Source organism: Akebia trifoliata, chromosome 2, assembly GCF_017979445.1.
Source record: "Akebia trifoliata isolate Shusen 1 chromosome 2, ASM1797944v1, whole genome shotgun sequence".
NCBI classification, from domain to species: domain Eukaryota; kingdom Viridiplantae; phylum Streptophyta; class Magnoliopsida; order Ranunculales; family Lardizabalaceae; genus Akebia; species Akebia trifoliata.
In genome coordinates, this window is record NC_141376.1 from 27,832,662 (window position 1) to 27,847,930 (window position 15,269).

Genomic DNA, 15,269 nt, shown 5'->3' on the forward strand with positions numbered 1-15,269 from the left:
AATTATTTATTTTAATCATGATTTAATATTTTATTGTGATACCAATTTATTTAGTAGCGATCATTTAATAGAATGTTTATTCTCATGATTTTGATAGTTTAATTATAGATAAGTTCAAGTTAAACTATGCTTTGTTAGAAATTCGATATATTACTTTTGATTTCGTCTTATTAAATATCATCACAGGATTTAGGATTATTATTTGAATTAGTAGATTTCATCTTCCAATTTAATAACATTAGCTTTGTTAATTGGATCGAGATAAAAAGTAAATAAATAAGTTGATACACTACAACAAATATGGCAATTAGGAACAGTTTATTACCGTTCCTAAGCCACTATGAAACGGCTTGCAGACCGTCTTTAATCGAGGCGTCGTAAATGAGGTTAAACGGCTGAGAGCCGTGCTATATTTCATGATTTGGAACGGTTTTTAACCGTTCCTAATCTCGAAATTTGGAACGCCTTAAAACCCTTCCTAATCCGCGTCTTTATATAACAGGACACAATAACCCAAAAAGATTTGAGACATCGGATTTTATAGAACTGATGTCCTACGTCTGAGACTTTATACATCGATTATAAACCGATATCTAAAATTGTTATAAATTGATGATATCTAAAATTAAATTTTTTTTTTTTTTTTTTTGCTACTTGCCTATTACCCACTGTTAGAATAGATCCAAATAGAGAACATCGAGGTTCTCTATCACATTAATTTATACACAAAAAGAGTTGCAATGAGTCATAATTTACAAATCCAAACCAATTACGCTTAAATCATCATCCCATTCAACAACAAGGAAAATGCAGTCCCCAACCACAAGAAGCAACAAAGTAGTAGTTCAGAAAAAAGGGTCCCTCTTACTCTTCCTCTTCGAGACAATAATAAAGAAAAAATGTTTCAAGATGGGAAATCTCCAGCTATTAATAAAAACAGGATCTTGAAGCCATCTTCATTTCATCTATGTATTCAAGTTAACGAACCAGATTTAACTTTGGGTTTGAAGCTTTGGGATCCTTTAGACCCTGAGAAAAATGTGTGGGATTACTCTGATTCTCCTTCATTCACCTATGAAACATGAGAGACACAACTCAACTAATACTCACACATATCCCCAAGATGAAATCTATTACTGATATAGGCATACAACAAATAAAGAACAAAAAGAATCCATCTAAGAAAATTACATATGAGTACAAAAACAACACAAGAATGGTAAGAAACATGAGAGACACAACTCAACTATATAGATTAGAGACGCAAACAAAGCACTGATTTAAAAACAAAACCAAAAACAATATAGATTACAACACCAAAAATAAAAACAAAACTGCAAAAAATAGAGGGGAAATGTTGTTCATAGTGTGAAAGAAACTTGATAGACAACAATATGACCAAGTCATACTCAACAACCTATCCTTCTGAGTGGAGTGTTGTTCTACATATTCCAAGCTGAAATGCACTACCGATTCAACGGTACTTCATCACCTGGAGATATAATTTGAATAATGAGATCATCTCAGCCAACAATATGACCAAGAAAACTCGAACCTAATTGTTTTTATCTCACTCAAATACACAATATCTTAACATTTGGGCCACACCCAAATCGTCAAAATGGCAAGTTAAGGTACATGATTGCAAGTAATTGATCAGCTATACATCACTAATAACTTACCCTATAAGACCAACTTAGAATTTCCTATAACCTGATTATATACATAGTCTTAATTCATTTATCATACATATACATCCCACCAATACAATTTTCATAAAGCATAACCATCATCATAAAAAAGAGAAGAAATAAACAGCAAGAAAATAAATAAATCCATATCTAAATATATAATCATAAACAATTTGCATGTAGTGACTGTGCTGACGAGGAGGTGTGCACAGAAACATCGATGCTTTTCCTAATGATATGAGAGAAAAATCTTTGGTTCTATGCACACCTCCACGTGAGCATAAAGTCTAACTCAGTGTCCTGCACAGTCACCCAGAGAATAAACAAATGAAACAGTCCATGAACAACCAAGACAAGGATTTCACACTAAATTAAGGCATTACATAGCCTACTATATGTGCTTGAGAGTCGCCTTCCAACAGAAAATGAACATTATGGTTGTGAAGTAAATTTAAGCAAAGATTTATAGCAATTGGTAGATGCCTTGACTTACTGTGCTGGTTGCGATTGACCAAGATTAGACAAAAGTGATTGCTGTAAGGCCAAAACTTGCTGCAGAAAATTATAAAATAAAAGTCAAAATAAAAATAAAAAACAACGGAGAACAAGCATGTACCAACTAGCTATAGTAATCTAAATCACGAAACATAATCGAGGAATACGATGTCCCTCTTCAACACTGGCAATCTTACATCACAGAAAGCAGGACTGGGAAATGTGTAAGCCTCACTATTTAACATGCTCACTTGGCAAAAGATAAAGGGACGGTACCTGCATTCTTTCAGGGGACGTCTCTTGTGGAAGAAATTCTGGGTTTTGCATCATTTCTCTTAATTGGGAATTGAAATCAAGTTGATTGAGACCGAGAATCAAACAAGCAAGACAAATGTGTTAAAGACAGAAAAATAAGAAACAGTTTTATGCTCAATGATATATATAAAATAACAAATATACCTGGTTCATGTACTGAGGGTTAGAGAGCAAGCTTTGCATCATCTGATTCAATTAAGAGGAATCCTGCAAGCCAAAGTGGTGAAGAAATTCAGAAAATGTTTGTCTAGTAGGATATCCAGTAAAGCTGATCCAAATTGCCCTAAGAACACCCTACAGGTATGATATGAATGGCAAAACATTTTAATTATAACAATGTAAACTTGGTAATTTACAGCAAATCAAGTCCAAACATGTAAATGAGAAGCAACCAATGTTAAAGAAAACACTCATCTAAGTTGATGGGCATGATTAAGTCACACTAGCTTGATAGGAACCAGGTGCAATTAATATAATTTTTATCAGTTACTCGGTGTAATTTAAGATTTTATTGGTCAAAACAAATTGTGCCATATCATCAAGTCAAAGTTTAGGAGGTCATATCAGCATGAGGTAACCCGGTTGCTCTAAGAGTCCCGAACACTTGGGTAAGGGTACAAATGCGCGGGGACGTATCAGTCCATCTTTTTAAACCAGGTTAGACCCATGATCTACCCCCTAAATGGGCTTTGTGGGCCGTGCCTTTTTTAAGTTCCACCCCAACCCTCTACAATTTTTTCAATATTTGAATGGAATTCTGATTTGGGTTAGAATTGGCAGTACCGACAGTTGTAACTCCTAAAACGAACTTCAACATTTGATTGTCTTGGGGTTCAGTAATACACATGATATGGTCTACTCTCCTTGTAATGCCATACCCATACATAGTTCATGAGTCAACATTGAACCAAACATTACTTTCTTTTAATGTTCCTGCCAAGCTCTTGTGGTTTCAACACATAAGGACTTATGTACATGAGACACACCCAACCCTTTTACACTTAATTTTAGTTTTCAATATACACCACCAATTGATGTGCACCGGACACAACATAAATAAAAAATTTAATATCAACCTTGTTTTAATACTAAATTGCTTTTCTATGCTGCCTCTTATCAAGAATTACACATCCAAAATTGGTGTGTACTGTCCAACCCAAAATTTTAATTTTGCCTTTTTTACATTGTTACTTTCCTTCCTTAACTAATATATAAAAACCTACCTTTCTATGCTTCACGTTTCCTTAAAAAAAAAGTTTGGATGGGCTCAAGCGAAGCTTGCGTGGCCCCTTTTCATATTTGTATCACGCTTTACCTTATTAGGGATGATTTCAATGTTCTAACATACAGTGATTTGCATGCAAAGCACACAATTCCCTTCCAGTTTTCCTTTTACTAAAACAGAGAGGAGGGTGGACCAACTATTCTCAAATGCTAGTCTACAAAATTTTACAAAAACAAAGGTGGGGGGCTCTTTGTGGCATTTTCTCAGATACTTGGAATGCCTGGAACAACCCAAAAAACTATACCCAAACCTAGTGTCCTAAACAGGATTGAATTGGAAGAGACGATGGAGAGCCTACCTAAAATTACTACCTTTACTAAAATTCCATCTAAGAATTGAATTCCAAGTTTTAATCCACTAGATTAGTAATAATATAAAATAATTGAAAGTCTCGGCAGTAATAATTATAATGCAATAATAAACCTAAATACAATTTTTTTTAAAAATAATTTTAATCTTCATAATACTAAATATTACAAAAATTATTTAAGAATCAAAAGAATTCAACAACTTACTTAGCATATATTGCTAGCTTATATTTGAATTTATTTCTAAATGCTCCAATCATGTTGCACGCCAGTAAAAACAAAGAAATAGAAGAAGAGAGTAAAGAAAAGAATAAGGGAGGGAGAAAGTAGAAAATATGATTAATATATTATTTAAATAATAGAAAATTAGCAGAAAATTCATGTGAGGTGTACATCTCACACTAAGGCATATGCCTTTTGGATTTTGAGCATCTTTTGGTACTGGTAGAAGTAAACCTTAACTATTTTTTACATTTCTTTGCACCTCAGCATGTTTTTAATGAGTCTAACTTTGAGGTATGCCTTGAGGTGTAAGCCTCACACACAATCAAAAACAATGATTTGCATGCATACCCTATTATCTTTACTTGATAAAAATAAAATAGACAACTCATTATAAGAAAAAACCAATTCTTTACCACTTATCATGGGCATTAAAAAAAATGCTTTAATAGGCTTCAAATTCTAAAGAGAAAACCCTTTAATTTCTTATTTTCACACTCTCTTGTATGCAACGAGTGCCATTACTAGAGAAAGAAGATACTACACCACTATATATAGAAACGATAAAGATCATGCAAAGCATAGAACACAGAAACGGCATTTCCGTCAAGATAGTATAATCGAATTATGTATCATCAACAATTACCATGATCTTTTGATCATTCTTGTAAGAAACCAATACCTCGCAAAGCTCTTGATAGATGATTTTCAACAACTACACAGGATTCCTCATGCACAATCTCATTAACCAGTGACTTCCCCATGGCTTCACTAGCCGCTAAACCTGTCAATTCAGCAATTTTAGTAATCCATCCATTAATAAGCCCAGCCGAATCAACTGCAATACTCATATCAATACAAGATGGTTTAAAAGATCTCACATGCCTTTTCCATACACGAGGCACACATCCAAGGTTGCCATTCAAGAACATACTGATCTTTGTATACAACTAGCCATATGTACTATAAAAAAGCATAATCTGTGATTACTACATCTCAGAATAGTCGACTAATTTGCTTTGATATATGGCATTGACAATATAAAATTATTAGATTAGCTGTTCAAAGCCAATAAAAGAACACCAAACAAACTATAACTTTCAAGGATCAAAGCTAAATACAATCATTTGAAATCAGCAAATGCGTTAATTTCCATGCATGTAAAGATATTGATAATCAAAAAAGAAAAGAAAAAAATGAATTTGAAAGCCTCATTTTACCATTGCCCCTACTACACCTCAATAACCGCAAGCACGTCAATAACTTAGGTAGTGTTTGGGAATATGTTCTCCCTCACTTTTGATCGTAAAACCTGCTTTACGTTTTCTTTTGATCCTTAAAACCAGTCACTTGGCATATAATTTAAGTATACATATCCTCAACCAATCAAGATTGCTAGTGTATCGAAGAAGCTAGAACATAACGGGTTCCCCGAACTCACACTGGAGACCTCAGTGTATTAGGATCAGTCAACCATCCACCCTAACAAGCTATAGAACTCTTTAAAATGAAACTAAAATTCTGTGATTTTTAACATGGAACAAGTGCAGAGAGCAAATAAGTATTTGGTGGTCATATTGGTGGAAAACATAATAATTAAAACAAAATAGAGAACTTATAGCAGAATTCCAAATCTTAGCAAACCAAAACAATAAAAAGAACCACAAAAACCCAATATTCCAGCTAAATTAGAGCAGTACCAAACATCTTAATCAACAGAACCATAAGAAAATTAAAAATAAAACCCAGTATAGTTCAAAACTATGCAACTTAGTAATTCAACCATTTGAGAACAACACTAAAATATCAAATCAATAAAAAAAAAACACCCAAAATCTAGTAAACTTCAATATGATTCCTACTAAACAATCCAATTGAACATAGTAGGGTAAAACCACAAATCTTAGCAAACCAAACTAGAAAAAAAAAAAAAGAATCAAAAGAAACCTAGCACATCTTATGAAGAGAGTAGAAAACTCTGTACCAAAGACAACAAAAAAAAACAAATAAACCCATAGACTTTGGAAGTCAGATTCATTTATTTGGACATAGTGATATGAAGGAATAGAATTCATTATTGTTGCTGAGTTTTGATTTGAAATTCAGAATTGAGATTCCTTCTTCATTTAGTGATCTAATGAAGATGAAACAACAACAATAACAACAAATTATAAGAAAAAAAAATCGAAATTGATGATTTTGGAAAGTGAAATTACTGAAATTTGGAAATTTTTTTTCTTTTAAGGTTTTTGTTGAATCTAAAGAGAGATTTGTTAAGGAAATCTTACCTTTGCAGAAAAAATTAAAAAGAAAGTGAAGTGCAGAAGAAAACTAGGTTTCTTTGATTGAATCAATCCATTGTCATTCAATGCAGCATTTTCGACTTCTGATCTCTACGAACCCTAAATTTGGGTAGCTGTGGAGAGAAAGTGTGCACAAACCCTAGATCTAGGAAGTTGTAGAGAGAGAGAGTGAGTGTGTGTGTGATATAAGCACAGATATACAGAGAGAGAGAGAGACCTCCAACTCTTCCAATCTATATTTAGATCTACAAATTCAACGCTAGAAAACCAAATTCCCTCTGCTCCGATTTTTCTCAGATTATCATCTTTCGAGTTGTTGTAGAAAACAACTGTTGAATCTCAAGGAACAATTGTTCCTCTCAAAATAGTTGGATTTCTTCAATATTTTTTCTTCGATATGGATTCGGGAGAGTTTCTCAGCATCGAACCTCAAGAAGGAGATAGAGCAGACACAGAGAGTCAACAAGAGAGAGAATGAGATCGAGAGATATATCGAAGGAGCGACTGAGAGGTCGATCGAGGGAGCAACTGAGAGAAAGACTTACACGATCTAGAGTTCGATCGTGAGAGCAACTGAGAGAAAGATATGAGATCGAGAGAGAGGCTGAGAGAGAGAGAGAGAGATAGGTCTGTTCCAAAGGAATGAGACGGAGATCAGGGTGTTTAAAATATAAGTAAAACGGTTTTAATAAGTAAAACGGTTTAATACCGTTTTTAAACAAAAACGGCTTAATGCCATTTTAGACGAATGTTCCTCTTTCGCAATTGTTTTGTAGTGATAGGATGACTTGTTTTAGTGAATTTGATTGATCTAATTCTTTACATTGTGATTTCATTCCTGTTTATCTTAGAATAGTTTTAATTTAGTTTCCTATAATATTTCAAATCGTAATTGTTTTAAGTCAAAAGAAATTACTGGATCAACGTTGTGTTTGTGGATCAACCCTTGTTTGCCAAGGATTTTATATATTTTTATTTTCTTAATTTTATTGATAATCTGTACTAAAAAGATATCATATAATTTTTAGAGCTAAATTCGAAGAGAAGTTAAAAAAAATGAGGATTGAAAATCTGACAAAAAGTTGAAATTCACATTTTTTTCTTGAACCCAAAACATAGATTTTGTTTCTTTGAGATCTGGATTTTAAACTATTCCCATTGTTTTCCAAATAGTGGGGCATTCTATTATTTTCATTAAATAACTTAAAGTAAATGGAAAACTAAAATTAAATATGACATTTACTTAGTCATTTCTATCAATAGTTGTCAGTGCCACCGATAGTAAGTGTTGGTGCACAGACAAAAAATAATTTTTTTTTTGCAAGATCGGTGCCACCAATAGACACAAACCAACTTCGATAATTGTCCTCCAAAACTTCTCCGACTTTACCCCAAATTAATCAATTTGTTTCTTAAGGTTACCAATTCTATAGATAATCATTAAAATCCATAGATATACTCCAATCATATCACCTAACACATGATCTATCAATTTAAAATGAGATCTATGAATTCAAACCAACTAATTATGCATAGTTTTTGAAGGATTTTATCATAGTTTGAAAATCTAACTGGATTTTTTAATAAAAACTTTAAAACTAAAGGGTAGAAGTGAGGCAATCTTACTTAATTATGTCTTTTACGAAGGATCGACTCCGAGATTTAGCCCAAAGGTCCTCTTTGTTCACTTTTCAATCTTCCTTTCCGTTAAACACATGATTTTCTTGGATCGATATGAAATCCTTGACAAGACGAATCATTTCTTCTCTTTCTTTTAGTCTTGAATCCCACTATACAGTCTTCAAATCGGAGTTTCTAGCTATAGGGAGGCTAGGGTTAGGATGTTAGTCTAGAGAAGAAATTAAAATACTGTAAATTTTCTTTGACTTTAGTATTTATAGTGACTTACGGATGTAATGATCATTTTTAAATTTATTTATGTTGTTTAAAATGTCTAATGCCCCTGGTTCTGATTTTCGCAAACATATAGTCTATTTTTGGATTATTTTTCGATACAAACCTAATGGTATTTTTAGATTTTCAACAATCATTTTCTAATAAAAATTTTATTTCTAAATGACAAAACTTAATCATAAATCAAAATTCCTTGAGAGACGTTAATGAATTTCTAAGACATTACAATTCAAACTTTCTCTCATAGAGGGCACCTTACTCTCAGATTCTATTGAGTAACATAATCTAGTCAGTATCCTTCAATACCTGACATTGACTCAGCCAGATATTTATTATTTAATGAATCAAGTGAGTCAATTTATGCATGCCCGAACCACTACTCATTTTCAGGCTGTCAAATGAGTTCTTCGTTATCTTAAAGGCACCATTAGCCTTGGTTTGTGCTTCGTCCCAGGTCATTTTTATCGTCCTCTTTCCTACTCTGATGTTAATTGAGCGGGTTTCCCTTCTACCCGATGGTCCAGTACATGATTTTGTGTGTTTCTTTGTCCCAACCTAATCTCTTGGGCTTCTAAGAAACAACCAACAGTTTCACGTTCTAGTGCCAAAGTCAAATACAAGTTTTTAGCTGTAACTACAACTGAACTTCACTGGATCTCTTATCTTCCTTAGGGTTTGGGCATCCCACTACAACACCCTTTTGTTCTATTTTGTGACAATATCGGTGCCACTCCCATGGCTGTGAAAATGGTGTTTCATGTCCGTACCAAACAAATAGAAGTAAACTAACATTTTGTTCATGATCTCATTGCCAGACCTCTTGCACATTAAGTTTTTTCCATCTGCAATTCATCTTGCCAATATCTTTACCAAATGTCTACCATTCAAGTCCTTTACTTGCTTGTGATCCAAACTGATGCGTTCATCCCCCATCAATTTGCAAGGGAGTTGTAACACATGTATTTGAGTATTTTGTTATTCTATGAGGGCATTTGTGTCTTTTGTCTAGTTGAGTCATTTATTTATTTTGCAAGGGAATTGTAAGTCATTTACTTAATGGGGACGGAGCAAGGGACATATGTAAAAATAATGTAATAATAAAAAAAAATTCAAAATATGGGTTAGAGGTTTTGGATTGATCTGATTTTTTGTGAGGATGATCTCTATGATGAGAAGATTATCTTAAAAAAGAATCAGTCCAATCTAAAACTTCTAACCCCATCAAAAGTGATTTAGAATATGGACCGTCGATTTTTTACCAATAATTTGTAAATCACTTTTGATGGATTAACAAGTTTCAGATTGAGCTGATTTTTTGTGACGATGATCTTCTCATCATAGAGAATATCTTTACAAAAAATCAGCTCAATCCAAAACCTCTAATCCATATTTTGAGCAACCATTGTTTTTAAATATGTCCCTTGATCCGCCCCCTTATTTAATATATAAAGTACCTTTCAACCCTAGTTTTGGGTTGAGCTCATTCTCCACAACATAGAAAGCTCTCAGGCAGCTGGCAAATGGGATGAAATTACTCACATGCCTGCAAAGAAGTGGGGTTTTCTTGCATGGGACCGGCCCTAAAGGCCAAACCAACTCTTTCCCTTTTATTCCCCATTTCTACAAAAAATTCTAGCATCACAATTCCACCTGTCCAAATAACAGAGCAAAATGGGCTTCTAATGAAAATCAGTAGGAATTAAACATTTTGCAATATCACAATCTTCTTGATATAGAAACTACTTGGTTAGACATAGACGCACAAACATAACTGTATAAGGAACATGCAAATAAAACAAGAACTTAGGTGAAAATCCAAATTTTATGGGTAGGCTTGTCTACTTATTGAGTTTGGGTTTCATGCTTCCTGTGTGTATATCGTTACATAAATATAAAAATAATGACATACTTGCAAAACTCTCTCAAGGTAGATTTGCAAACTTCTTGCTAGAAATAAAATGAAGTTTGGCAATATAAGATTAATATCATAATTTTTTTCCTTTCCACGGCCTCACTGGATTCCTTCAATCTCCAATAACAGGAGCCTAGAAAAATTGCCTTCCAGAAGTCCTCTCAGGTAGTAATAGTTGTAGTTGTTGTCTTCCATTATAAACATTATACATTGATGGAAAGCACACAAGTGCACAACCATGTGTAAAAGGGTTCTTTGACAGAATAGGATTCTCATTTCCTGTAGGAATAACTCTAGGAACCACAAGACTTGTCACAACACCGGTGGCTAGCATTCTTTAAGTTACTATGAAGAAGCCATTAAGACATCAATGCTTTTGGAAGCCGATGACAATAAGCTTAAGGATGAGATATTTGTCATGTACAAAGCACTCAAATAGACAAGAAAGTTTGTTATCGTCACTGAAAGGCTTTTCTTGGTTTTTATGTGTTCGAGTTTTGTGGGATTCAATACACTAGAGTTTCTTTTGTTTTTGATCCAGAGTGGGTCATAGAAATCGAGATGAACTTAGAGAGTGTGTGTAATTTGGTTTTTAAGTTTAATTTGATTTGCATTTTAAAAAACCAGACCAAATCAGCGGTTGATCGACCAATGGTTTTTTTAAACCCAGTTTTCTCAATAGGATTGAGCTCATTAGGTTTGGTTAGACTTGACTCGAACGATTATTGTTTGGGTGATTTTGACAAATTTGATATAACACTGTGTCTAGTCTCTTGACTAGGGTAATCTCTTGTGTATAGTAATGTAAATGGCTTGAATGCCCTAAGTTTTAACCTTTAAACGAAATCTTATGAATTTTCTGCAAAATATATGTCAACTTCAAGCTCTTCAACCTCTATGGTTAATTATATTTTATATATTCACCCGCATCTTTAGTCCAAGTTGTCCATCTTAGTCTTAATTTCTTATAGAAAGCCTTTGAATTTTTTTACTCAAAATTCCATCGTATCCTACTTCTCAAAACACATATATTATTATTGAGCTCTAAGGTTGAAGTTGATAGAATCTTAAGATTTAAAATGAGGGGAAAAAATACTTTTCACAATAGATGACCGGCAAGGTTTTTTTTAATGCACAATGCAAATTACGGTATTTAGGTCATTTTACATTAGTCCCTAGGAGTAAGCTAAGGTCCAATGGTAAATAATCCATTAGAAAACAAAGAGATATCTCAAATATTCACCAAACACATGGAGGGGTATGTTTAAGTCACTCTTTTTTCTATTTGAATATGAATTAACTCAATTTCTTTACAGCCAGTGAGGCAATGAATCCATAATGGGAAACTTATTCGATGACCTCTGAGTTTGTTGTTCCAACTTGCCTTGAGTTGGCTTGGATTCACCTGAATGAGTTTAAAACCATGATCCGATTGAGACGTACATATTTTAGAAAAAAATGTCCCATTAAAATACAACAAGGTTGTTTAAATGAATTTTTATTTTTTTTATTTGTGGAATTGCATTTTGGATCAAACATCAATTTTCACGAACTCTTTAAATGAAAAGTTGGAAAATACTCTTTTCATAATAGGATTTTAAGGAAAAAGAGAAAATTTCTAAATTCATCCATAATAATTTATGAAATAGTTTCCATGTGTTTTAGCTATGGAATCAAAATAAAGTAACTTAGGTGGGAGAATCCTAAATATAATCTTGTAATCTAACAACATGATCTACTTGGAAGTTTAGGAGATCCAGAAGTCAAATAAAATGAGCAAAATATTATATAATTGAAGGGTTGATAGTTTTGCAAGTATTATAAATATGAACATATATTCCAGATTGAATTAGGGTTGAGCCAATTTTATAAAAACCATTGAGATAGGTCCTTCTAATAAGTGAGACACTGCATGCTATTCAATAACTAACCAGTGAGCAAGCTATGAAACTTGTATTTTATAATACTGGAAAGTTCGATAATTTACTTTTAAATAAAAAAAATTGAAATTTATAATTTCTGAGCATGTTTTTTCGAACATGGCTCCAAGTACACACTTACGGAGACTAACTGTTGCATGGTAACTTTGACTCACAAAACTTGGTGTCTGAAATATACACAATTTTGGCCAGTGAATGGTGTACAAGCAAGAGGAAATAAAGAATTCGAGGAAAAACAACACAAAATCAGAGAAATCTGGAAGAAAAACACAAGGGCTGTTCGCATGGATAGCGAACGGTTGTTAGCTATCCAAGCAAATGACGGAGGCTTTTTTCAGTTTTTTGTTCGCTATCCAAGCGCTTTTTTCAGTTTTTTCTTCAGACCCTTTTTTGTAAATTCATTTATTATTATAATTAAGTCCCCTACGAGTCTATAAATATGGAACTCCTGTAGAACAATAGAGATGTTCTTTTGCTGAAATTAAAGGGGAAAAGTCTGTCAAATTGGTGGATCATTCTTTATTATATTCATGAATTTTCTGGATTTCTAAGCTTCCCTAGCACTACGTCATACTTCACAAAAAACGACGGGCCAAAGGCGTCGTTTTTTTAGAACAATGACGGCCCCCGCCGTCGCAAGAGCCGTTGTAAATAACGAAGTTGTTTTTAGTGAACGACGGTTGGTACGCGTCAACAAAATGTTGTGGAAAACGACGGTTATAGCCTGTCAAAATAAAACGACGGCCCAAACCCGTCATTTTATTTGTCAAATTTAAATTTAATTAATAGAGATAAACGACAACTTAGAGCCGTCGTTTTTCCATCAAATTTTTTTTTTTATAACATTTAATCGGTATTGTTTGTTATTTTTATTATTTTTCACCTAAAAAGAAAATGACAATTTTCATTGAACAGAAAATTAAAATCTAACAAAATAAATAAATATACCAAAAAAACAAAATTTAACATTTTTCAAATGGAAACCATGTTCATTCCAATTTTACATGTGCAATCATAGTCCAACATGCCCCATTTTCATGGTGTCGATTTTAATATACATCCCAATGTTTAAAAAGTTTTTCCAAAAATATCTTCTACCAACTTCACTTCACTTCACTTGTAGAAATCAAAACCAACATATGTCTTTCTCGATCCTTGTCGAAATCTGTGATTGAAAAATTAAAAAACATTGTCAGATATATAGTAATGACATCGACTACCTAAAGCAATCCAAGTAATTATACAAGAAAGATGAATATACCAAATTACAAAATAAAAGAGTTCTCATAACTATCATTGTCAAACATTTAATTATTTTATTATAATTTTTTATGTTTAGTGTCTATCTACCATATAAAGTAAGAAAAGTACCTCTGTTCAGTAAAACTTTATTCGAAATTTGGGCCAATCAATAATATCACCGCATGTCAAATCAACGAATGTTCCTTCTCCACTCTGTAGAATCACATTCCCATCAAGGACCTCATCTATAAGAATATCATAGCTATCTGAATCTGCATTAGATGCACCTATCACTCTTCCTTCGGCAACACAATCATGTGGTCGTTGTAAGCGATTCACCTTACAAGGACCTGTCTGTATGCTTGGTGGATTAGAATGTGACTCATGATGTGGAGAATCGGGCCTTACCTATAAAATAATGTAGACAATATCATTGCAACAATAGAAGTTCACTCATCTATCAAAAGTAAAATGCCAATGTTATACCTGTGAAAAATTGCCAAGATTGGTGGAAGACCGCATTGGTGTTCCAGTAGAAAATTTTGATTGTTGTAAAGTCTCATTCATCTTTTGCACCGCTTCCGTCAACTTATCCACTCTATTATGAAGGATTGTCGTCTCATACGCCAAGGCTTGCTTGTAAGGAATTGAAGCATGCACGGAAGTCTTGGAAACACCTGAACCCATTCCCCGAACACGACCCCGACTATCAGGACCACAAACCTGTACAAAAAGTTTCTAATATCAATACCTACTAACGATATGATATCATACTTACTAATATCAATGCCTTCTACACAACATTATATCATAATTACAAAATATCCTAATTAAAATAATGCACATACCACAGCCACAGGGTCATGGTCTAGATCGTTATGTTTATTAGAAGGGTCATTAGCAATCATTCTATTGATGGCCTCCTGCAAAATAAATAATAATTAAGAATTATAAAGAATAACAACTATTAAAAAAAAAATTCAAACTAAAGCAAATAAAGTGTTTCACACACCAATTATCTGACAGTTTCTTCCACGAAACTTTCAGTTCTTTAACCTCCGAAAGAAGACACCCTTTAAGGTACAACCAAGAAAACTTATTGTCTTTAATCTTTCTTTATTACCCACTTAAGATATGAAATAAAAAAAGAGAATTTACAAGAATGAGGTGTTCAATCCAGATTTACAGCAACAAATTAAAGCTGTAGCACATTTACAGCAACAAATCAACAATCGATACATCAAAGAAAACAAATGCAGCTGATTAGATGTCGTTAGATGACAACAAAGCTGAGCAGAGCTTGTTCTCTCTTTGTTTGCAAAGCACATCTGAATATGAACTTGAACAGAAACTGAAATTGATGGTGTTGACAATGGAGAGAAGCCCAAGCAAAAGAATAAGTATGGATTTCTCCATCATGAATCATTAAATACTTAGTAGTAATTAGAAAAGAGAATGTATATGAGATTAATAATTATATATATATATATTGTGTTTATAGTCTCGACAGTAAGTAATTAGGTTATTTCTTGATCAAATGCCCAAGTATTAGTATCACTCATTGTAGATCTACTTAATAAAGACTGAAATATTATGTTATATTTTAAGTATGCATTTTTTCAAATATTTTAATAGTGTACTA

The 15,269-nt window shown here is 33.1% G+C and overlaps 1 protein-coding gene and 1 long non-coding RNA gene across 3 annotated transcripts; both read right to left on the bottom strand.

Annotated features, from left to right (window-relative positions):
- Positions 1–679: 679 nt before the first annotated feature.
- LOC147410028 (uncharacterized) lies at positions 680–6,544 on the bottom strand. Its single transcript, XR_015175566.1, has 5 exons — positions 4,999–6,544; positions 2,646–2,795; positions 2,463–2,520; positions 2,185–2,243; positions 680–1,072 (listed from the first exon to the last, which is right to left on the bottom strand). It is a non-coding gene; the product is annotated as an uncharacterized LOC147410028 (long non-coding RNA).
- A 6,868-nt stretch (positions 6,545–13,412) lies between these two features.
- On the bottom strand, positions 13,413–14,711 carry LOC147410029 (uncharacterized). Of its 2 annotated transcripts, none has more exons than XM_086417154.1 (4): positions 14,476–14,711; positions 14,114–14,333; positions 13,757–14,035; positions 13,413–13,550 (listed from the first exon to the last, which is right to left on the bottom strand). In XM_086417154.1, the coding sequence occupies exons 1-3, from the start codon at positions 14,490–14,492 to the stop codon at positions 13,763–13,765; spliced, it is 510 nt and encodes a 169-aa protein (XP_086273280.1). In that variant the 5' UTR covers positions 14,493–14,711; the 3' UTR covers positions 13,413–13,550; positions 13,757–13,762. The 2 variants fall into 2 exon arrangements, with proteins under 2 accessions (XP_086273280.1, XP_086273275.1); XM_086417149.1 differs by having other exon boundaries at positions 14,114–14,350.
- Between the last annotated feature and the right edge of the window lie 558 nt (positions 14,712–15,269).

Bases quoted from the DNA above. Each gene is read 5' to 3' on its own strand.
- LOC147410029 (XM_086417149.1), bottom strand. From the start codon at position 14,535: ATGATTGCTAATGACCCTTCTAATAAACATAACGATCTAGACCATGAC. The intron at 14,351-14,475 runs GTATGTGCATTA...CTTTTTGTACAG, and splicing joins ACCATGACCCTGTGGCTGTG to GTTTGTGGTCCTGATAGTCG. The intron at 14,036-14,113 runs GTATAACATTGG...ATTATTTTATAG, and splicing joins ATCTTGGCAATTTTTCACAG to GTAAGGCCCGATTCTCCACA.